Raw genomic sequence first — 24,401 nt, 5'->3', positions numbered from 1 at the left:
GGGGAGGTGGGCCTAAACCCAGCGCACAACCCTGGGGAGGAATAGTTCGCCTTCTCACTTAACTCGCTTTCAAACGGATCTTTTTTGGCTACCTAAAGGATACTTGAGAGAACTTGCCTCATTTACATGAACTTCTACATATGGCTCTATCCTCTCTACGGCGTCTTCTACGAAGAAAGAAAGCATATTTTTATCTTATTCAGGTTCTTCCGAATTGTGCAATAAAAGAAAGTTTCCTCCGACGGTCTCATCCACATAACCATAACGAGCCCGAATTGCTGAGAATTTGCTTATAATCTTTTATGTAGTGGTTTGATAAATTAGAACATGCACCTTGAAGGTAATTCCTGTATAGAAAGTCGCAAAAAACCCGTCCGAGTCTTATGAGTTCTAAAGACGTGGAACGCCGTGGACTGAACGTGACAGTGACACAGGAAAGCATAAAACAATTCACAAGATGAGTTTATATGATCGTAAAATGAAGTTGTTCGAGACATCAGACAATCGTAAATAGATCAAAGGATCGTGTTGAATAGATCGTTCATGAAGTGGATATGCGAAATATTTATGCAAAGAGGTTTTCGCACGAACTCGCAATTAACCAATTCGCTGTGCCACAAGTCAATGATAGCTACATGAACTGGGTGTATCGTATTCTCCAGTTCAACCCAGCAACTTTATCCCCACTCAGACCTCAAATAAATGGACGCTGAATAAAAATTGCCGAGTTCCAGTTATATTTTGAAGCATAAGACCAATCGTAACACTAAAGTTCTATCGAAAAGTTAGAAGATTGCCCCAAAAGCTTTAGGGCCCTCAACCACATCCATCTTTCCATCAATTTTTGGACTTCTAAAGTAAGTATTAATACTTTCAAATAGTGCCTGTTTCTAAGAGTGGTAATCTCTCAAAGGCTTACCTTTGCGTTTCCTTGAATCATATCGAGTATAAATTCGTCTAAATCATCATCAATCAGCAACCTTTTCCTGCACGGGCATCGCAGACGTACATATGTATATATGAAAGCGGATTTAATATTCTTGTATAATTCATAAGAAATTCTATCAACGCAAAAGAAATGCGTTAAAATATTCTAAGTGGGCAACAAGCTGACGCCACTCAATATTGAAGTAAAGCAAGCCGGCGCTTACCTACACACGTACTTTGGGGGTACATGCCTTATTAGAGCGCACGCTGCTTGTTGGTTGTAAGCGCAAGGTCCCTGTTATACATACCAACTCCCCTACCACAGAACCACTCACCCACCAACTGGCTGAGTGACTGGCTTCGTCTCTTCCAACCACCCACTCGATTAGCTGCTAAACGCCTGCTAAGCTTTATTCACCCCACGTGCAGAGTGTATGCGTCAAGCCGGCTGGCGGTTTGTCCGCTTGACTGCCTGGTGGGTCGCCGGGTTGGTGGGTTGGCAGGCGGTAGTTCCACGTATTTTCCGGTGCTTTGCACAGGTTATTTATTTACTAACGATATCTTCGTTTTCATGGCCCAATGAGAACTTTTCGAATTGGCATCCAATTGCAACCACCGACCTCCTCTCTCTGCTCTATGAATTGATGACATACAGCCGAAATTATACCATGCGCTGCAACATATTGAGAGCGTTAGCGTTGGCGGTGACGATGGCGTCCTTTTGCATTTGCGACTTTATGGCCAAGAAATTTGACGTTTTGTTTCCGATAGAGTTCGGCCGGCATTTCAGTATTGCTTTCGCACACGGCGCGAGTTTGTTGCCCCTGTGACTGGGTGTCGTCTACCGCTCCTCGGCTGTGGGCCGCATAAAAGTTGGATTATCGTATTGTCGGGGTATACGGAGGATCAGTGTGGTGCTTGGCCCTTTTTGTGCGGTAGCAAATTACTTTGATATACAATATTTTTATTGGATTTTATAGCATTCATAAACGAAATTCGGCATTCCTTTTTTATTGTGGTGAGTTATTCGTGATTTGGCGAAATGTTTTCGGTACTTTTTATGCCTAAATAATGGATAACATAAAGTTATTGCAAATTATTCGATATACGAATATTTGATGGTCGTCAGTTGGTGCTAAATGATTTTTTATGCTCCACAAATGCAACAACAATAACAACGGTAAGCGAAATAGTACATATATACTAACATTTTGGTATGATAAGTTGAAATATTGAGTCAAATATTTTTTTTAAGAAAAGGAGAATATATTTAAATCGGTTTTTTTCTTAAAAAATATTTTTTTATTATTATTATTGTAACAGGTCAATTGATATGTTCATGGTCTACCATAGTAAGATACATTTTTTGAAGAAATTCGTTTTTTATTTTAAATAGCATAGTGCCCTTCAAGGGTGATCCACTGATTATTGCGACTATCTAACTTATCGATACCATTTTTGTAGTACGATTTGTCTTTTGCTTCAAAATAGAACTCAGTTTCGGCGATCATCTTTTCATTCGACTAAAATTACTTCCCAACGAGCATTCTTTTGAGATCTGAGTACAGTATATAGTCGCTGCGGACCAGATCTGGAGTTTACGCTGGAGGCGGAAGCAATTCGAAGTCTAATTCTGTTGATGGTCCTTCCTTTTTCAAGGCAGTCAATAAAAATTCTTCCACACACATCCGAAAATACAGACCTTGACAGCGGCCTGTGGCGTTTTTCCACACATTGGAGCGGGTTGATTGGATTCCGAAGCGAAATGATGGAGCCATGTTTCATCGACTCCGTTTATTTACCCAATATCTCTAAACACTGCCTCGAATAATCAACTCGTAAATATTCGAGAATGATACAATGGACATATTTAGTTGATTTCTTTAGAGTGGCTGCTGCTATCAACTAAAATTTATGATCACCCAAATTTATTTTGGAGACTTTTTTGTTGTTTTTGTCGGTAACAACCTCTTTTGGGCGTCCACTGCGTTCATCGTCTCCGGTGCTCATTTCACCACATCTAAACTTAGCACACCAATCTTTGATGGTTGATTTCCCGGTGCAGGGTACAGAAACAAAGTGCCTACCTCGCATATACATATATCGTATGCGCCGTAGCGAATTGGCAAGGCGATTACCGCAGTCAGTGAAACGATGAGCTGTACGAGATATACGACACAGAATCAAAAGACAGTGGCTACGCTGGCTAGGTCATGTCAGCCATATAGATGAAAATATCCCAGCTCTGAGAATATTCAACGCAGTACCCGCCGGGGGAAACAGAGGAAGAAGAAAACGTCCACTCCGTTGGAAAGACCAGGTGGGGAAGGACCTGGCTGCACTTAGAATCTCCAATTGGCGGCAAAGAAGCGATAAGGAAGAACGACTGACACGCTGTTGCAATCCGGCACTAACCATGTAAACGGTTATGTTAGGAGCATCATAAGAGTCTATTTTTTACCCAGACCAGTGAAACATTAGTTGTGACGATATACTAAAACTTGAAATGATAGACGAATCATAATCGTAAGATTAACTTTATGGGTACAATTCGAACAACTCTTTACTTAGCAGGCTAATGGCCAACATAGGAGGACCCACCAAGAAACAAATGAAGCTTTGAATGTCGACAACCAAGAACGTGTTGCTATAGAGATCAGAGATTTTTGCAGATGTGGTAAAGTGAAAAAACCGGCGTAAAGTATTGGTCAGACACAGCAGACGTAACCGATTAGTTAGCTGCAGGAGGTATGTGAAAATAACAAGAGTGCGATTGAAAAAGAACCGCCTCAGAATGGGTAAAGACGAAGATCCATTATGTTTGTATAGACCATGGTACAAGGGCTGTGAATCACTCATTCTTGAGTATTTGGTGTGCGATGGCAACGGACAACCGTACAAGAAAATAATTGCGATCGATAAGTTTGTACTCGTATAGTAAAGGAAATGATGTGTGTCAAATTTCAGATCCTTATCTCAAAAGCAGAGGAACTAGTTCGCGTACCAAATTTAACATACCCTATTCAGGGCATAAATATCTGGAGGCAATATACAGATATATTTAGCAAATGCTTTCATCTCCTAAAAAATAAGAGCTATGATGATATGACAAGTACAACCAAAAATTTAGCCTATATGGCAAGGCTTTTCCAAACATAGGTGAGATGGTACTTTCCCGTAACCCTCTAGAGTACCGGTATATAAAAAGTAGTCTATAAATTTGATACAATTTTACTTGCTTTCAACAAAACATAGATATAATTGAAGCCTAAAAGTATTCAAGCATAAATGTAATGAAAACATACGGGAATCGAGGCAGATATGCTTCTGATATTGTCACTTCCTCACGAAATAGAGATGTTACTGCATTGGTTGTAAGCTGAGATAATTATTTGCGATACAGGGTGTATCAAATACTTGTATAGACAAATACAGAGTGACAATAAAGTTCACCAGCGCTTTTGTTGATGTTTGGGAGAATTGTAAACTGCAAGTCAGTAGATGCAAGTTTTTGTCTTTTGCTATTGTTGTTGTAGTTTAGGAAACAGTCTTGATTACATACAAATCGGTACTGATTTAGCGGGCATGATTCCTGTTGAAGCCTTTAATTTGTTGCGTCTACAAAACTCATACAATCATCACTCCTTTCCGCGCCGAGTTCGATTAACGAGTAATTAGCTGGCCCTTCGAGAGATTTGAGACCCTTAGCGTTTTTTCGTGGGCTACAAGTACAATGTTTCAGCTATAAAAAATCCATCAAGGTCTTTGGGGCAAATATGGGCTTTTTATTGCACATTTATTCTGCTTCTGCTTTAAAGCCTTAGGTTTTAGACCTTCGGTCATCCAGGTGAACCAATAGGAGTAAAAATAAAACGTCTAAGCAGATACATATCTGGGTTGAGGAAGCTTTGTCGATACATAAGAACCAACAATAAGAGTTCACTGGCTTCACAAAGAACTGCCTTATAGACAAACCATAGAACCGAAACATCTTTCCAAATTGCTAGTTTAGAAGAAATCGCCTTTCGCTCAGATAATGACAATAATTTATTTAGTAGTAAACTTATTTTCTATTGTACATTTTACATTTTTTAAAATACATACAATAAAATTACATTTCTATTTACCGTATATATGTATATGTACAGATAGCCACCAAGAGAGTGGCATAACTTTTATTACAAGGTTTTGATTTTACTTTTTTTCTCAGTCCATAAAACCTGCATTGAGGATGTTAACAGAAAACAACAGAAGAAAATCAATTCAAAATAAGCACAAAACGAAAAATTAAAATATGAAACACACAAAAGGATCACAATTCGGAAACGCCGGTTCGACAAAGTCACTCAAAACTGATGCATCGGATAGTCGGGTCGATATCGATGGTTGGGTGTGCGCGAGGAGAATTGCGATATCGTGTCGTCGCCATTTGTGGGCATATTGTGTGGTGGCGCCACCAGCAGAATTGGCTGTAGATTCAGCGATTTCCGTGAGCCGGCCAGGCTGACAGCGTCTGTAATGTAAGCGTTGTTAATCTCACCTGGCATAAAGGGAGGGAATTATGGTATGTATTTGAAGTGTGAGTGTTTTTCCTGTTTTCTTAATTGATTGCAACTCACCTTTGTAGAGTGAACTCTGATAGAGTGGATCGGGTTGTAGGCGCACATGACGCGTGGCAAGTATGAAGGCGAGCGTGGCCAAGACCACGCCATCGACACATCCAATTATGGCAAGCGGATAGGCCCAACGGATGCCGCATAGACCAAGCTCAAAGCGATTCGCATCGGGACCGCAGATTTTTCGAAAATCATCAGAGTTCCAGCCGAAGGGGAAGGCGGCGCAGGCAACAATCATACAAATCGCTAAAAATAAATGTGAAAAGAAAAGTTCAGATATTTTTACATAAATAATAGAATTCATAATTTTTTATGGGTTATACATCTTTGTTCTAATTGTTTATACCACCTCCTTGTTTTATTACGTCTTATAGTTCTAGAGAGCAAATTTGTTAATCAAAGTTTCTAATTAAGCTTCTGCTACTACTACTACTACTGCATATTCTTATGGTATTCTGTGAAAGAGGAAGGTAATCGCACTAGAATCGAGCAAACATAATCGAAATGAACCTGGATTTTGGACCAAAAAAAAGTAGTCTTAATAGGATAGAGCTGACAGAACGAGAATACTACGGAAAATGTCCAAAGCAGTGCACTAGGGACACGATGAAGCATCTCTTGTGCACTTGTCCCGCATTGGCAAGACTACGCAGTAAGCATCTGGGGTCCCCACCGTATGATACACTGCAGGAAATACACGTCAAGCGCAGGCATTTTAAGACTATGATTGCAGTGTCTTCCAAGCGGGGCCATTAAAGTAGCAGTAGATGTACTGCTCCTCAGTGCTTCCTCTCTCAGAGTGGGGACTATCCACTCAGATATTAGGGCGGCTATATTTGTTTTGAGCTCGCTTGCCGTACCCTCGAGGCTAGTGAATGCATGTCTTAACTCCTTATCGCTGGTAACAAGTAACTTAATGCACCGGTTTGCTTGTCAGCAAACTTCAAGGCTGATGAGCTCGTTATGTCAGATATTCAGCCTCACTAGTTGCAGAACGAGAACAGGTAGGAAATCCGCAGTTTTCTTAAGGTTCACTTCTGGATGGTTGAGTTTCTGGCAAGCTCGGCAAGCGCTGGTGAGATACTAACAACTGTGCAATCTCAAGGTCCTTCTCTCCAAGCGTAAAACATAAGAGGTCTTATGAGCTCCTCGCCCTCAGCAAAGGTCACCTTTAAATAGTTACAGGAGCGCAGGTTCGAACCTAACAACTGTGCAATCGGAAGGTCATTCTGGACCAGGGTAAAACATAAGAGATCTTGTGAGCTTCTTGCCCTCAGCGAAGACCACCTTTATACAGTTACAGGAGTTCTCACTGTATACAGGCCGGTCGGACCCATGAGTCAAAATGTTCAATTTTACCGGAGGCTAATTGCATAAGTTGCTTGGAAGAGGATGAAATAGAGTCTTTACAACACTTGCGTCTCGAATGTCCCGCTTGTACCAGATCAAGGCGAATATATGTACATTGGATCTCACACTTTTAGACATCTAGAGGAAATAGCGTAAATTGAAATAATATATCTTAGCATATTAATGATAGGTTCAAGGCGTTTTGTCGGGAGCTAAAATCCAACTGCAGGTGATCTTGTCTGACTTCACAATGGACTGCATTTAGCAATCTTACCATCTTGGGTGATCAAGGAGATTCCTTACGATGAACATTGCTTATCGTGCCCCAAAGAGGAGAAAGATCTTCAGAAGAACATGCATCTTTAGATAATGAGAAGCGAACCAATCAGCCATATCAAGGGTGCATGCAGTATTATGTGCTTCTAAAAACAGGTTAAGCCATTAATGTGGAACGCTACCAAAAACAACTCATCATATTGAAGCGAGTGAGTGCCGAAAATCGCGACTAAAGACAAGTCAATAATTTCACCACCATGCCAACGCTGTTGTCCGAATGGACGAAAACACTCCAGCTCTGAAAGTATTCGACGCAGTACCCGCCGGGGGAAGCAAAGGAAAAGAAAGACCTCCACTCCGTTGGAAGGACCAGGTGGAGAAGGACCTGGCTTCACTTGGAATATCCAATTGGCGCCACGTAGCGAAAAGAAGAAACGACTGGCGCGCTGTTGTTAACTCGGCTATAATCGCGTAAGCGGTGTCTAAGCCAATAAAGAAGAAGAGGAAGGTTAAAAATTATTTGGAACACCGTCGCTGAGAAATTTTGCCTCTTACTGGAGTACGGTTCAAAGCAGGGTAAGAAAAATTGGCTTGATTCGTTCTTACCGCAAAGCGAGGCAAATTGCCAAAAACATGGAAAATTTTATAGCTTCGGATGGACACTACTATCAATAATACGATTGTATATGTTTATGTTACTCTTGTAGAACCCGCAGAGGTGATCTAGTGACTGATGCCCAGAGCCTACCGAAATTATGAAGGGAATACTTTTCCAACCTGCTGAATGGCAGTGAAAGTATAACACAAAGAAATGGTGAACCCGATTCCCCAATTGATAACGATTGGAACTTCAAAAGTTCCATTGCCCGACCATGAAAAGTTCGAATAGCAATTACCCGTCTGAAGAACAACAAAGCGGCAGGGGTGGCGAATTGCCGGCCGAGCTATTCAAATACTTCGGCGAAGAACTGATAAGGAGCATGCATCAACTTCTTTGTAGAACGAAAGCATGTCCGACGATTGGAATTTAAGTGTATTCTGCCCAATCCACAAAAAGGAAGACCCACAATCGGCGCCAACTACCGTAGGACAAGGCTCCTAAACATCGCGTATAAGCTTTTATCGAGCGTATTGTGTGAAAGATTAAAGCCCACAATCAACAAACTGACTGTACCTCATCAGTGTGGTTTGAGACCTAAAAAATCAACAACTGACTAGATATTCACCATGTGCCTAATCTTAGAAAAGGTCCGTAAAAAGAGAGTCGACACGCCTCACCTCTTCATGGATTTTAAAGCTGCTTTTGACAGCACGAAAAGGAGCTGACTTTATGCCGCTATGTCTGAATTTGGTATCCCCACAAATCTTATTCGGCTGTGTAAACTAACGCCAGCTTCAAAAACCAACGCAAATTTACACTTGCCAACAGGTGCTACTTAGGACTGAGTAGGCAAGACTGAGTAGGCAATTGAGAAGTAAAGTCGTCTCTCGATGAACAAAGACCAAATTCGACAAGTCAATCATCATCTCCGTACTGCTATATGGTGAACAGGAATGGGCGATGACAAAATCTGATAAGTCGACGTAAAGAGTTTTCGAGAGAAAGGTTCTGCGAAAGTTCTGTGGAAGAATTATTGTCCTTTACGCATCGGCAATGGCGAATACCGCAGTCGATGGAACGATGCACTGTATGAGATATACGACTACATTTACATATCTCATCATTAAGAGACAGCGGCTACACTGACTAGGTCAAGTCGTCCGAACAGATGAAAACACTCCAGCTAGGAGAGTATTCGGCCGGGGGAAGCAGAGGAAGAGAAAGACAACCACCACCACAAAAAACCCACATGAATACGAGTGGAGTAATAGACCAATATTTCAAGTTAAATGTTATTAACATATTGACCAAAAATTCAAATTACTTATCAGCATATTTTTAAAATAAATATTTTATTACGAAATGCCGCCGTTGCATTTATCAGAAAATAAACAAAAAAAATGTCTTTGCTGAGACAGCGTTTCGTGCTTGTTTCCAAGCTCATTTCTCTGCACACGATTTTCGATCAACAAAATTTTGTTCTACTTGTATGTTACTAAATATATATATATATATATGTATATATATATGTATGTACACTTGTAATTGTACAAATAATGCCAGCATATGCAGGTGCGCAAATATTTAATTAAACTCATTACATACATACATACATATATGAATATACACATACATACATATATGTATATATTGTATTTACTAACCTGATATGATTTGCATCCAGCCGCATATGTGAAATACTCTCGTTGACTTCATGAAGATCAAGAATACCAAAAAGCAGATTGTCAGCAAGGCCAATGCCACCGCCGCAACCATAAAGAATGTTGCCAACTGTTTATATTTGTGTGTGTATGCGCAACATAATGATGACAAAGATGATGTTGTTGATATTGTTGATGATGACATTGTGGTCGGTGGTTTGTTGTTGCAGTTGGTGAACGCAAACAATGGTTAATTAAACAAATAAAGAATGAAAGAGAAATAAATAAATAAAATATCTCAGCAGCAAATTGCAAAGGTAAATACTCATATACATAAGTAGACAAAACAAAAGTCATTGGTGCTAGGCACGAATGTGTCTGCGTTACGCACTTGAAACGAGAATGTCGGCACTGTGAGTATGGTCTCCCAACGTCGCTTGCAATTGTCGAATATCTCATCGCGCTGGCACATCTGCCACAAACCCAAGCGCCCCGCACTTTCATTGTCCGGATCACCGACCCATTCTGTAAAGAAATTCATAGAAAGTAAATAGAGTTTTAGATACAAGAAGGTATATTATGAAATATTTTATATTAATGAAGAGAGTAATGAAAGCTTAATTATTTAAGACTATGGCACATATATATATTTTAGTGCAAATAATGTTGATTGAAGCTGAGATAAAGCGATATGCAACTCCTTTTTTCTCCAAGAAGATGCATATTTACCGGAACCGCCAATACCGGACCACTATAGGATAGAGCTGCTATACAAACTGATCGTTAAAAATCTAGTCCTTGTATGGAAAACTTTTTATTTGAGAAATTATGTTCCCGAAATTTGCATAGATTATTTTCCAAAGCAACGCTACTATCTCGGAATAAACTGTTCAGTTCGGAACACTATAGCGTATAACTGCTAAATGGCACTGGTCAATATCTTTATTTTACATAATTTTTTGCTATAGGAAATGCAGCTGTGAACGGTATTAACAATTTTTTCTTGATTTGCTATTAACTCTCACCTGCTTTACCTAGAACGCGTCAAAATCCAAATACCAATATATCTTATATAGTAAAAGCTATATATATATATGAGAAGATGAGGGAAGTAGTTAATAGAGGAGCACTTCAATACTAGAAGCGAAAAGTACATACATATATTACTTGCTAAGGTAAGAAGAATGTGGTGAGACTAAAGGATTACAGCCTATTAGAAATACATCGGTAAGAAACCATTTTTATCGTATCGATGTTATTGCCCTAAACAAGTTCTAATAGCTCTGTTTCCTCTAAATTTATTAGTAATGATTAAGTTCTGATGGTGACAATAGAAAATCCACTCTTCAGATGACTTTGAAAGTATGATCCAAACGCGAGAAAGTTCATAACAATTGATGTTACGTCACTTGCGGATTTTCGAAAACAGATTCTGAGGAAAATGCATAGTAATTCATACTTTAGCAATGATAAAAATCAAAAACGTTGCTATGAGAAGAATTTGGAAGACATCGACATCGTTCAATGAGTAGAAACCCAGTGACTATGCTGGGTAAGTCAGATATGACATACGAATATGATACTAACAGAGAAAGAAATTGTGTGTAAAATAGAGCAGAGGTCGTGGCTTCACTGGATATTTCATAATAGCGACAAATGTTGAAAGGGTGAAGTCATTCAGCTAAAAATGCTTGCACAACCATTTGACTAGAAATGAAAAAGTTGTTGAGAGCTCTGTAAAGGGCTGATTGAAAAAATAATGCATGTAAATTTTTCAAAATTATTATGCTTCTTTGTCAGTTAGATGAGTATTATTGAAAATAACTAGAAATAACTAGAATTAACTAGAATTTTAGAAAGTTTAAGTGGTGGACGCCACAAAGTTCAGCATATATGTATATGGCCATTAACTCTTTATTTTAGGAATAGTGAAAAGTTCGTCTCATGAAGCGTTGCTAAAGGACCAAACATTTTATATTTATTAATGCTATATGGCTTGTGTCCAAAATAACGTTCCAAACTGCCTTTTTCATTAAATCGAAATATTTCCGAACTTTCCAGTATATGGTTGTAACACCCAGAAATAAACTTCGAAGGGCCTTTAATATAAACGTTCAGCGTGACGGACTGACTAGATTTAGGCGCATCGATCTACCGGGTGAAACTTTTCACACGTTTTTTTTCTCTACAAGAAGCTGCTCATTTGTCAGAACCGCCTATATCGGGACATTACAGCATATATGTAGCTGCCATACAAACTGACCGATGAAGATCAAGTTGTTGTATGGTAAATTTTTTATTTGCGAAGAGACTGCAAGGTTTTCATCATTTTGATGAAAAACACTTACTTTTTACAAAAAACTAAATTTTTACTCATCATATGTGTCAAGGAAATCAATACACTGATCAAATAGTCGATTAGACTGGCGCGATAATGGTCGCTATTGACGGTTACGTATTCACCGGCATCATTTTTGAAGAAATATGAGCCGCTGATTCCATCGGCCCACAAACAACACCAAAACGGTATTTTTTCTTGATGAACTGGCAGCTCTTGAATCTCTTCAGGTTGGTCTTTGTCCCAAATGCGGCATTTTTGATATTTATATATCCATTGAGCTAGAAATGGGCCATAGCGAGGAGAAAAATTTGGCTCGAAAACGTGGGATCTTCTTGGAACTTTTCAAGTCCCATAGCGATGTCGCTTGGGAAGATCGAGCGGCTTTAGTTCTTGCAGAAGCTGTATTTTGTACGCTTTGAATTTAAGATCTCGACGTAAAATGCGCTAAGTCGTTCCATACCCCAGTCCGAGTCTGAACAAAAATAATATAAAAATCATGAGAAACCAGATGACTAACGCGTCATCTATCGACAAAGGCTATTGAAACCAGTAAGGAAGGGCTAAGTTCGGGTGTCCCCGAACATTTTATACTCTCGCATAGTAAAGGGATAATAATTTACATATTTTTCTATTTTGCTGTAAAATTAATTAGAGTAGATCAATTTGTGTACTTTGAGTATTGAATTGTAATTTCATTTCCTAATGTACATATATATTATACAGAGAAGGCATCAGATGGAATTCAAAATAGCGTTATATTGGAAGAAGGCGTGGTTGTGAACCGATTTCACCTATATTTCGTACATGTCATCAGGGTGTCAAGAAAATATATATACCGAATTTCATTGAAATCGGTCTAGTAGTTCCTGAGATATGGTTTTTGGTCCATAAGTGGGCGACGCCACTCCCATTTTCAATTTTTAAAAAAAGCTTGGATGCAGCTTCCTTCTGCCATTTCTTCCGTAAAATTTAGTGTTCCTGATGTTTTTTGTTTGTCGGTTAACGCACTTTTAGTGATTTTGAACATAACCTTTGTATGGGAGGTGGGCGTGGTTATTATCCGATTTCTTCCATTTTTGAACTGTATATGGAAATGCCTGAAGAAAACGACTGTGTAGAGTTTGGTTGACATAGCTAGAGTAGTTTCCCAGATATATACAAAAAACTTAGTAGGAGGCGGGGCCACGCCCACTCTTCCAAAAAAATTACGTCCAAATATGCCCCTCCCTAATGCGATCCTTTGTGCCAAATTTCACTTTAATATCTTTATTTGTGGCTTAGTTATGACACTTTATAGGTTTTCGGTTTTCGCCATTTTGTGGGCGTGGCAGTGGGCCGAGTTTGCCCATCTTCGAACTTAACTTTCTTATGGAGCCAAGAAATACGTGCACCAAGTTCAATCATGATAACTCAATTTTTACTCAAGTTACAGCTTGAACGGACGGACGGATGGCACGGACAGACAGACATCCGGATTTCGACTCTACTCGTCACTCTGATCACTTTGGTATATATAACCCTATATCTGACTCTTTTAGTTTTAGGACTTACAATCAGCCGTTATGTGAACAAAACTATAATACTCTCCTTAGCAACTTTGTTTGCGAAGTATAAAAGTATCGCCCGTTAGCATAGCTGTCAATACCACACTACGGAAAGAAGAGCCTACATAAAAACTTTTCTCATTTGACTAGTTATCATAAAAAAAATTGGCATGCATTCTTGTCTAAGACAATGGTGCAATTTCTGTAGAAATTGTTCGAGTCCGATAACTACATCATATAAACCGACCCGTCAAAGTTCTTAAAATAAATACAAAAATTAAATGCCAAAGAATGTTCTTTCGAATGATAGTAAACATTGTCCATTAAACTTGAAGTCTCTGTGTTTTTGGATCACCCTTTATATCTATCTACAATATTCAAGACTAGGTATCATAAACTCAAAAAATCTTAGATACGCCGACAAGTGTAAAATACCAAAATCAATCAAAGTTGGCCAGCAAACAGTTCGCGACACATACATTCCTACACACTTGCACATCTACTGTATATACTTAGGATCGACTGACATACTAACCTGGCGTCACAAAGGCAACAATACCGATAATAGCGTAGCATATTGTGAATATCGCCCAGAGTACAGCTATGGCCTTTGAGTTGCGTATGTATTTGGTGGCATAGAGATGCGTCGTGTCCACGTACTCGATCTTTGTGCCCATTTTTCCACACACTCACACACAAGTGTTGCTCCGCGCTCACGACTTCACTGTGTATTTGACTGAAAAGCATAGAAGTTGGAAGTGAGTAAATATTTGCTACTATTTTTCGGTTTTATTACAAATAATTTATAAATATAACAACTTTTTGCACACAATAAAAAAGACAATTGTGGTTTTAATTAAAAATGGCACATCATTAAAAAGTCCAGCGACATAACAAACACTAAGTAAGGCCTGCTGAAAGCTTGTAGTTGATATTTTAAGCCGCTTATTATTTGGTGTGGAGCAAATGGTATTTTACGGCTATGAGTCAGTTGAATGACCTTAAACGCTACCAGAGTTGCTTGCTGATGGCGATTTACTTGAAAAATAAATTATTTTTTCTATTTTTTTGTCTAGCGGCTGACATTCTTTGATGCCAACTTGCAACTAATTAATCACAGATTTGCCTTAAAAACTTTAGAAATTCGTTAAGTGTCTTTTTTAATGGCTGTATAGGTGTTTATACTTCTACTTTATATAAGCGTTCGCGATTCGAAACTTTGCTTTAGTCATTAAAACCTCTTTGTTTAAAGAAAATATCGAAATTTTTATAACGGCAATTGTTGAGTCAAAATATTTCATACTGCACACAAGAATTGCTTTTGTCAAGTAGGAATTCAGGATGTTCCATAAAGACCTTTCTGGTTGACAGTAAAGCTCTTGAAAAGTAATATTATTCCTTCAGGCCCATTGGAGTCGATTTATTGTTGACTGGCTATGGTCCAAGGCCAGTTTTATAATCTGCAAGCCTAAAGTTAGAAAAATTAATAAACTTCAGGAGAATAATCACTCAAAAACTGTCGTAAATATGAAAGATTTAAATTTTGTCTTTCAGCAGAGAGAAGTGAAATGCGTCCCAGGTATGCTCGTTCTGTTAATCCTGAAATCTGAAAAAGCTAATATTGTCAGGTGTTGACAAAACTTTATATAAAAAATGTTCCGAAGAATTTATTATTCGACAAAATTATGAATAGATCAACATCAAATTTTGTACTTGATTAACATTTTATAGACTAAAGGTCATAGATTCAGTTTGTTTTATTACTATAATATGCTAAACATCCGAGAAATTTTTATATTAAAATCACTCTAGTTAACTTTAAAGAGATAAATGTCATATAAAATCAATCCAACGGACGAAATTTAAAATATGGCGAATAACATCCGTTTGAAGGCGAGCTAAAGTAAAAAGGCGAAACATTACTAATATAAAGGAGCGCAAATTCGGTGTGGAAATCGTGGTGAGAGAGAAATCGTGCTTGACGACATTAATGCCAAGGTGGGTAAAGAAGGTATCTATGGCGCAACAGTCGGTAAATCCAGCCTCCACGAGGAAACATTCCCAAATGTGTTGAGACTGATCAACTTCGCCGGGGCCCGAAATATAGTTATCAACAGTATTAGATTCCAGCATAGGAAAATTCATCAAGCATTGTTGACAGTCATAACTTCGAAGTCGTAGATAATTACTCTATCTCGGAACCATCATTTACACCATCATCGTCGAAATCCTACGCAGTATAACTCTTGCCAACAGGTGCTGAGTAGGCAATTGAGAAGTAAAGTTCTCTCTTGATGAACAAAGACAAATAAACTCTACAAGCCACTCATCATCCCTGGCCTGCTATATGGTGCAAAGGCATGGACGATGACAGCATATGATGAGTCAGTGTTACGAGTTTTCGAGAGAAAGGTATTGACAACGGCGGATCCCGCAGTCGATGGAACGATGTGCTGTACGAGATATACGACGTCATTGATACATAGATCGGCGAATGAAAAGACAGCGACTACGCTGGCTAGGTCATATCGTCTGAATGGAAAGAGAAAGTAAAAAACCTGGCTACACTTGGAAATCTTCAAAAGCGGTGTCTACGTCAATAAAGAAGAAGAAAAAGTGAAGGGATCAGTTGGAATTTAAATTAGGACATATGGGAAATAGACGTGGTTGAAGGAAATCCTAAAGGTAGGCGGTGCCACCTTTTTGTACCTATTCTACCATTTGAATAACGGTTTTAGGACGCCTAAACGTACTATAAGCCCTTTTTATTTTTTTTTATTTTTTATATCCTGAACATGATATATTAAGTTTGCCACGAAGTTTGTAACACTCAGAAGGAAGCATCGGAGACCCTATAAAGTATATATATAAATGTATGTTGAGCTGAGTCGATTTAGCCATGTCCGTCTGTCTGTATATATACAAACTAGTCCCTCAGTTTTTAAGATATCTCTTTGAAATTTTGCATACGTCATTTTCTCTTCAAGAAGCTGCTCGGACCTCTATAACATATAGCTGGCATATAAACTGAACCATCGGAATCAAGTTCTTGTATCGAAAACTTTTACATTTTACAATGTATCTTCACAAAAGTTGGCAGAGGTAATTTTCTAAGATAATAATGTAATATAGAAGAAATTGTTCAGATCGGCTTACTATAGCATATAGCTGCCATACAAACTGAACGATGGGAATGTAGTGCTGGAATGGAAAACTTTTGCATTTCACAAGATATATTCACGAAATTTCCTATAGATTATTTTCTAAGGCAAAAATGTAATATCCGGAGAAATTGTTCAGATCGGCTCACTATAGCATATAGCTGCCATACAAACCGAACGATCGGAGTCAAGGGCTTGTATGGAAAACTTTTGCATTTGATGTGGTATCTTCACAAAATTTATTGGGTTACTGGTTAAGGTAATAATATATTCTCCGAAAAAATTGTTGTGATCGGATTACTATAACGTATAGCTTCCATACAAACTGAACACATATTTACTAAAAGAAATGGACCTGTGAAGAGTATATTAGCTTCGGTGCAGCCGAAGTTAACGTTTTCTCTTGTTTATTTGTGTTTTTGATTTCTGCAAGCTGTCTTCTCACCCTTTTTAAAGATTGTGTTAATTATCCTAAAATTAAAACGATAAATTACGTAACAGATGTGAATAACAGTTAGTTTTTAATCATTATATTGTTGTAATAAGTATGCAAAAAATAGCGTTCATTCTGAGAGAAAATTGCCAAAAATTCTAATATACCAAAAAACACATACTAAACGCTAACTAACACTTAATAATAACTTTATTAGGTCAGCACTTTCTCAAGCAGTAAGCATTCAAAATTGCACGAATTCAATCGCGCATTTTCATTTAGTGATTTAGCAAAAACAATAAACTTTCAACTTTAAATGCTCACGGCTTTTCACTTAATCGATTAAAAATTGATTTCTAGCAATTAATAACCACCACCTAGTATAGCGACCATCCAAAGCTTAGCCAAACGGGCGATGTACGAAAAAAACGAAAGACTTAAGCAACGAACCCGCTGCCACACAGCCACTGAAATGAGGCGCAAACCATGTGAATGCCAGACACATACATTTAAAGCAAGATGTACGTAAACATATTTCCGTTAGCCCATATGCAGCATCACTTAGCGCTTTCCATTAATCAAAAATCACGAAAAAAACATTGAAAACACGCGTTCAACACGAAAACACTCTCACTTCTGTTCCAAAATGATTTTCGCTTTTTCAACGAGTTTTGCAAGCGCAACTCAAAAAAGGTAATGAGTAAATGAGAAAATGAGAAAAAAATGCCAGACAGCATTCTTTGGCCGCGCATACATATCTCCTGCACATAATCGACCAGATAAAAATGCTACGTGATTCGCACAACATTTTGCTTTATTTTACTTTCTGCATTTTGCTGCTGCTTTTCAATTTTGCTTTTATTTGTTTATTTTTTTTATTATGTTACTTTGCGTCAGCCGAAAATGCACGAACAATTACAATTATGCGCTAAATAGATCTAGCACACCTCATATTTACGCGCTCAGTTATATACAAATATATCTATATCGGTATACATATATACATATTTATAAGCACGGCCTTTCAGTCTCTTGTGTATGTGTGCATATGCAAACTCACATACACACAGTCACATGACACTCAGGGTTCATGGTGTGGCAAATTAAACTTCTGCACCGACTGCTCTTGCGTAGTCAATAAAAGTGAAAAATACTACTGCAGTGCATAAAATCGAGAAAATAAACCCATTAACGAACGCCAATTTAATTGTTAAGGTCGTTTGCGTGCTCTGGCAATACAACAACAAATATATTGGTTTCACATATAGCCAATGGCGAAAAAAATTGAAAAATATTAACAATGGAAACTGGAGCAATAATACAAGTAAGAGAAATCATGTTGCTAAAAAACCATTGCGAGGCATAGACGGCATTGGAACAACTTATCTGGAGGGGGAAATTTTAAGTATTATTATGACAAAATTTTAAGTCAATGTGGACATAAATAAATTGTTTGCAAACTATTTTCAGAAAATATATCTACATATTATATCTATAAATACACCAAATGTCACAGCATTACACACTGAAAGAGTTTTCGATGGTGAGGCCGCAGAACCTATCGACTTTCGTGTTAAACGCTGCCATCTTCAAATATGACTACTTTACACGAACTGCGATACGGCACTTCAACTGTCTTAAGGCACTTTAAAAATACCCTCTGTCTGAATATTAAATACCCTGAACAGGGTCTTAAGGCACTTTAAAAATACCCTCTGTCTGAATACTGAGGATATCAGACCACTATAACATATAGCTGCCATACAAACTGAACGATCGAAATCAAGAGCTTGTATGGAAAACTTTCACATTTAACAATCTATCTTCGCAAAAGTTGGCACAGGTTATTTTCTAGAGCAACAATGTAATCTCCGAAGAAATTGTTCAGATCGGTCAACTATAGCATATAGCTGCCATACAAACTGAATGATGGGAATCAAATGCTTGCATGGGAAACTTCCTCATACGACGATATATCTTCACGAAATTTGGTGTGAGTTATTGGTCATAGAAATAGTGTAATATCGGAAGAGATTGTTCAGATCGGCTTACTATAGCATATAGTTGCCATACAAACCGAACGATCGGAATCAAAGACTTGTATGGAAAACTTTCGCATTTGACGTGATATCTTCACGAAATTTGACATGAATTACTGCTTAAGGTAATAACATAATTTCCGACAAAATTGTTCAGATCGGATTACTATAGCACATAGCTTCCATATAAACTGGACACATAGTTACTAAAAGAAATGCACCTGTGAAGGGTATATTAGCTTCGGTGCAGCCGAAGTTAACGTTTTTTCTTGTTTCGTATAAAGTTTGATCCCAATTTGTCAAATAGTGTGTGCTTGCCAGCTGTTCGTTTCGCCACGAAAAGTCTCTCAGTGTCTCTTTACCATTAAAGAACCAATTTAACAGAGAGTTCCTTTGAAATTTTGTGCTCAACACATTTCGGTTAAAATTTTGGGTATGAATCGCATCAAGGGGGGCCTCATACCAAAAGACCTAAACCTTTTCCGAAGTCCAGCAGAGGATGTTTGACAATATAGCTGATTCATATCTGAAAACTTTAACTAAATGCTGGCATGCTTGTATTAGTTCAAGAACCTATATTGAAGTCGATATAAAAGAGTTTTATTACAATACTTGAAGAAGTAGGTTTTTACATATATTTACATACATATTTATACATTAGGATGTTGCAAAAAAAAAATTTTTTTCAATTCTTTCTCTCTAAATGTTTCTATTTGATGTAGAAAAAATCTTCACTATGCTTCATCTTTGGATTTTAGTACAGAAAATTATTTTTCATATGAAAATCCAAATTTGGAACTTAAGCATTTATTGTTGTAAGTATGGAGAGTCGGCCTCATTATTCTTACATATATTTTACCTATTACCAAGAAACTCAGTTAATTTGATATAAAGAATAACTTCTGTCGGGTGATTGAATCTAAACAATTATTCCACAAAACCTATAACCGCAAGTGAATGATTGCAAACAAGTCTTAACATACCAAACTCCGAATAAAATTTGAAAAGAAAGCATATTCGGCTTACCACGTCTCAAATTTTTAAATGCCACTAATAATACTCAAAGAGCTTTAAATTCGAAAAAACCTCGAAATAGCTTAGGTCTGTGTAGGTATCTCTTTAAATGCTCAACATAAAGGACGAATATTTACCCAAAATATTAACACAGGAAAAAAAGATTTTTTTGTAGAGAATGGTTTAGTTTGGTAGAATGGACTATAATCTTGCTAAGTAAAAAGTGGCCCCTGCCATCTCATCTGTGATAATGGAGATAGTTAGAGCAACTTCCGTGTACATGTGAAAATAAATATTTTAATAATAACAAAACATGTCTTTATTATAAAAATTTCAGGTACTTGTGAGTTTTCTTAGACTGAGCTCACTCATCAGATAATACTTAGCATATATGTAGTATCATGTCATAAATATTACTTTGACACCAAAATTACTTTGAGTTACTCGTAATCTATATAATAGCTTTTATTCAAATATTACTCAAGTCACTACAATATATTATATTCAAAGGCATATATGCGAAACACCTCTTTAACTACGCTTCTGCAAGCACCAATATAGTTGTATGTGTGTATATTCCCACATCATTGAATTTGTTTTGTTACATTTGTCTTGCAAACTTTTGACATTTCCACTCTTCTAAATAGTGATGCAGTCGAGTTAAAAATAATAATAATGACAAAAGGTGTGTATGGGCTTCGAATGGCGGCTGATTGGACAATCACTATGGCTTACTGCTGTTGTTGTATAAGCGAGTACATTGCTTCAAAAATACCCGCATTTTAGTTTTAATCTATTTTTGAATATTATTAATTGAGTTTCTCATGGTAACCTACATACATACACAGTTGAACTTCTAGATATAAGAATGGAAAAAAATATTATAGATATTGAGATGAAAATTCACATTCAAAAAAAAAATATTATTTTGAAAAAAAAAACAAAACTACTTGTATTTTAGGAGAAAAATATTTGTTTTTAAATAATTTTTTTCTAACTAAAAACAAAAATTGTATTTATGCTTGTAATTATCGGATGTGAATATTACTTGCCATTTATATATTTTTTTTTAATTTTTAACAAAAAAAAATTTTGACACAAAACAAACCCATTTTCTAAAAACATGTTTTTGCAAAAAATAAGTATATGCTTGAAATATTTTTTTTTCTGATAAAAAATATTTAATTTAATATTTACATTTGCACTATAGCATAGATATGAATATAACTGTTAAAAATAAAAATTTTGAGAAACAAACGTAAAATCTTAAAATTTGGCAATTTCTTAAAACACATTATATGTATATACATACATGTATATGTACATATATACAGCATTTGATTGGCATTTAGCAACGTTTTTCTTTTATAAATATTTAAGTAAGAAAACAAATCACAGCGAAGCAATAAATGAGGCTGCTTATTGCAAACGATGCTAAAATGCATTTTGCTGCATTTTGTTTTCACTATTTTCACGTACGCATACACAGGTCTATATATATAAAACCATGCAAGCATCTTCATATGTATGCACATTATTTATATTGGCATTTAGCACACAACCACAAGCACAAACACATAAATATTTGTATATGAGCTGTTAGCATTGGCGGAGTAAAAGCTGAAATTGCATCAACAAAAAAGGAAAGGGAGCTCACTTGACCCAATTTTTACATATGTACGCTCATACTGAACTACCAACAGATATGTGTACAAACAAACATACATATTTGTAGGTAAACATACTTGCATATGAAAGCTTTTACCCTTCTACTTTGTTGGTGCATCGCCCATGAATGCTTTTCACCAATATTTTGTGGCTTAAAAAGTGCACTTCTCAACTAATTTCGTACTCGCTTAACACTTTAAATACTTTACTATTCTTTCACCTACAAGCACTTACTTCCTTTCTATGTTTTTTTTTTGTGTTTCACTTCGCTTCTCTCAGCGACTTTTCAACTGCAAATGTACTTTAAGTGAAAATTATGTTTTTTTATTTCTATTTCCATCGTTGGCCATTAAACAGGCGTCAGATGTGTGGCAGCGCTTATTTGCAGCGGATGCGGCCACTTCAGCTGCCACTGTCCCCGCGACTCTTCCAATTGCGAGGTTGTGAGCTTTTACACTTATTGCTGTGTCATACTTTTATAAAATCAACTTTCATTATTTTTCTTCTTTACATACATTGTACTTACTTTTTACAGTCAAACCGCGTTGAATGGAACTAATAAAGTTTGAGTACTAAGCGTTTATACATATTTCTGTTTCAAGTGAAAGCTTTCACTGTTGCAAAATGGAAACATACTTGAATTTAAAAAAGTTTGCTACCTTTCTTTAAAAAAAAAGGAAGATCAAAATGCTTCGATTCAAAAAAGCTCACAAATTTTCTTTTTTAGAAGAGTTTTATGAAGATAAAAATGTTTCGTTTCAAAAAAGCTCGCAAGCTTTCTTTTTAAGAAGAGTTTTAAAGAAGAGCAAAATGCTTCGATTTAAAAAAGCTCAGAAGCTTTCTCTTTAAAAAGAGTTTTAATGAAGAGAAAAAAGCTCACAAGCTCACTTTTTAAGAAGAGTTAAAAAAATGCTGTTGAGCTTTTTTAAATCGAAGTACTTTTCTATTTTTAAAAGTCCATGCTTTCACTTAAAATCAGAATTATGCCATATACTCTTTATTATAGTAGCAGAAAAGTGAGTTGCGTAGAAGTCTCACCTCTTCAATCACACGTATTAAATTATAGCTTTATTAATGTAATTAGTAGTGACGCAAACCTTTTCTTAAGCTTTTAAAATGCTTTTTAAAAATAGGAAATTGGTTCTTGAAGCGCTTAATTTATTTAATAGTTGGAAGCTCTTATGGTAATTTCTCTTAAAAACCTGTGAATTCATATGATTTAACACTATTCTCTAAACTGTAATTTTCGATAGTATAATATAGAAATTTATTTATCTTTTATTCCTTGGATGCTAAAGTCTGTGGTGTCTTTCTTCTGACATTTTTTCTATATCCGAAAGATACAATTTACCCATGTGAAAGGATTCTCGGCGGTAATGTCTTAATCAATATGAATCTTTTTAAAAATATATTGTACCTCATTTGTTTTTGTAACAAAAAGAATGGACACCAACATATGGAATCTATAGAACTGATCCATTAGATTTTGTGTGGTTCGAAATACAATTATTGAACAAAAGAAAGCTGAAGCCAACAATTTCACTAGGTGCAATTGTGCTTTAACTTTGCTCGAAGCCATGAGCCTAAGCTAAACCCACAACCCATTGTGGGATCTACACACGACCAATAAAATCGAGTTTATAATATTATAATACATAATATTTAATTTCAGTGAAATTGAGAAAGCTTATACTCCTTTTACAATGGTTTAAATTGTGGAAGCTTTACAGTAAAGCTTTTATAACTCCACAAAGAGTAATGTAAACAATTGCTGTGAGTTTCTCATATGGCGTAAACACAACAAAAAGGCGTCTCGACGCATTTCAACACATTTATACAATTATGCGGCTGCTGCTGATGGTTCAATCAACGCTCCCTGATACGCGATGTCAAATAATAAGCAAAAAAGAAAGTTTCGATCATGAATCGAATGGAAACTTAAGCAAATATGGAGTTATTACATATATGTATTTCTTAAAATATTTAAAAAAAATAATAAAACCAAGAGGTTTACCGAAGCAACAATACCCCAATTTTCGACGGGTTTCAAGTATAAATCGGCCGATACTGCAATTTCACGTCCGATATTCGTACGCAGTTCATCAATCATCGCTGGTTTGTTGGCGGAGACTATAGACTGGACGAAGCCACACAGGAAATAATCTAACAGCGTCAAATCGCACCGACCGAGGCGACCTTTCAATAAATCCATATTTTCCAAGTCTATATCATTCAATTCGGGCCAAAAATATTCGGTTATCATTGAGCGATTCCCATTCACAGTATCGTGCCGGTCGTGATCATCACGAAGAAGTACGGCGCATTGACGCCGCCTGCACATAAACCGAACCAAACCTTAATTTTTTCGAGATGAAATAGTGGATCATGGAGTACATGTGGATTGCTACCTGACCAATAATGCATATTTTGGTTATTGACGAAGCCATTCAGCCAGAAATGAGCCTCATCGTGAAGATGATTTTTCGATAAAAATCCGGATCATTTTCAAGTTCTTGCTCATCCCAATTCACGAACTTACGACGATCATTTTGATCTTGTAAGGATGTAAGTCAAGATCTTTTCTCAAAATTCGCCACAACGAACGACGTGTGAGTGACTGATTTGGGTCTTCCTCAATTGATGCGCTAGCGGCAGCAATACTTGTATTCTCGACACTCCCCTTCCATGTCTAACTGGTCCGTAGCGTCAATATTGAAACCCCCGTTACATATAAGAAAAAATTATTTGGCTTAAAGTCCCCAGAAAAATG

The 24,401-nt window shown here is 36.9% G+C and overlaps 1 protein-coding gene across 3 annotated transcripts in view; it reads right to left on the bottom strand.

The window, feature by feature from the left end:
* Nucleotides 1-5,064: 5,064 nt before the first annotated feature.
* LOC120778977 (LHFPL tetraspan subfamily member 3 protein) overlaps nt 5,065-24,401 on the bottom strand; it is a 30,890-nt gene continuing 11,553 nt past the window's right edge. Inside the window, exons 1-6 of one of the 3 annotated variants that reach the window (XM_040111068.1) lie at nt 21,866-21,884; nt 13,852-14,052; nt 9,823-9,956; nt 9,435-9,561; nt 5,547-5,789; nt 5,065-5,467 (exon numbers count right to left, since the gene is read on the bottom strand). In XM_040111068.1, the coding sequence (XP_039967002.1) occupies nt 5,274-5,467; nt 5,547-5,789; nt 9,435-9,561; nt 9,823-9,956; nt 13,852-13,993 (840 nt within the window). In that variant the 5' untranslated portion in view covers nt 13,994-14,052; nt 21,866-21,884 and the 3' untranslated portion in view covers nt 5,065-5,273. Of the gene's footprint in view, nt 5,468-5,546; nt 5,790-9,434; nt 9,562-9,822; nt 9,957-13,851; nt 14,053-21,865; nt 21,885-24,401 lie in introns of those variants that run through there. The other 2 variants (XM_040111067.1, XM_040111069.1) reach the window with 2 other exon arrangements.

Source organism: Bactrocera tryoni, chromosome 5 (assembly GCF_016617805.1).
Source record: "Bactrocera tryoni isolate S06 chromosome 5, CSIRO_BtryS06_freeze2, whole genome shotgun sequence".
NCBI lineage: Eukaryota > Metazoa > Arthropoda > Insecta > Diptera > Tephritidae > Bactrocera > Bactrocera tryoni.
Note: the sequence above shows the minus strand (reverse complement) of the source record. Positions and strands in the feature narration are given on the sequence as shown.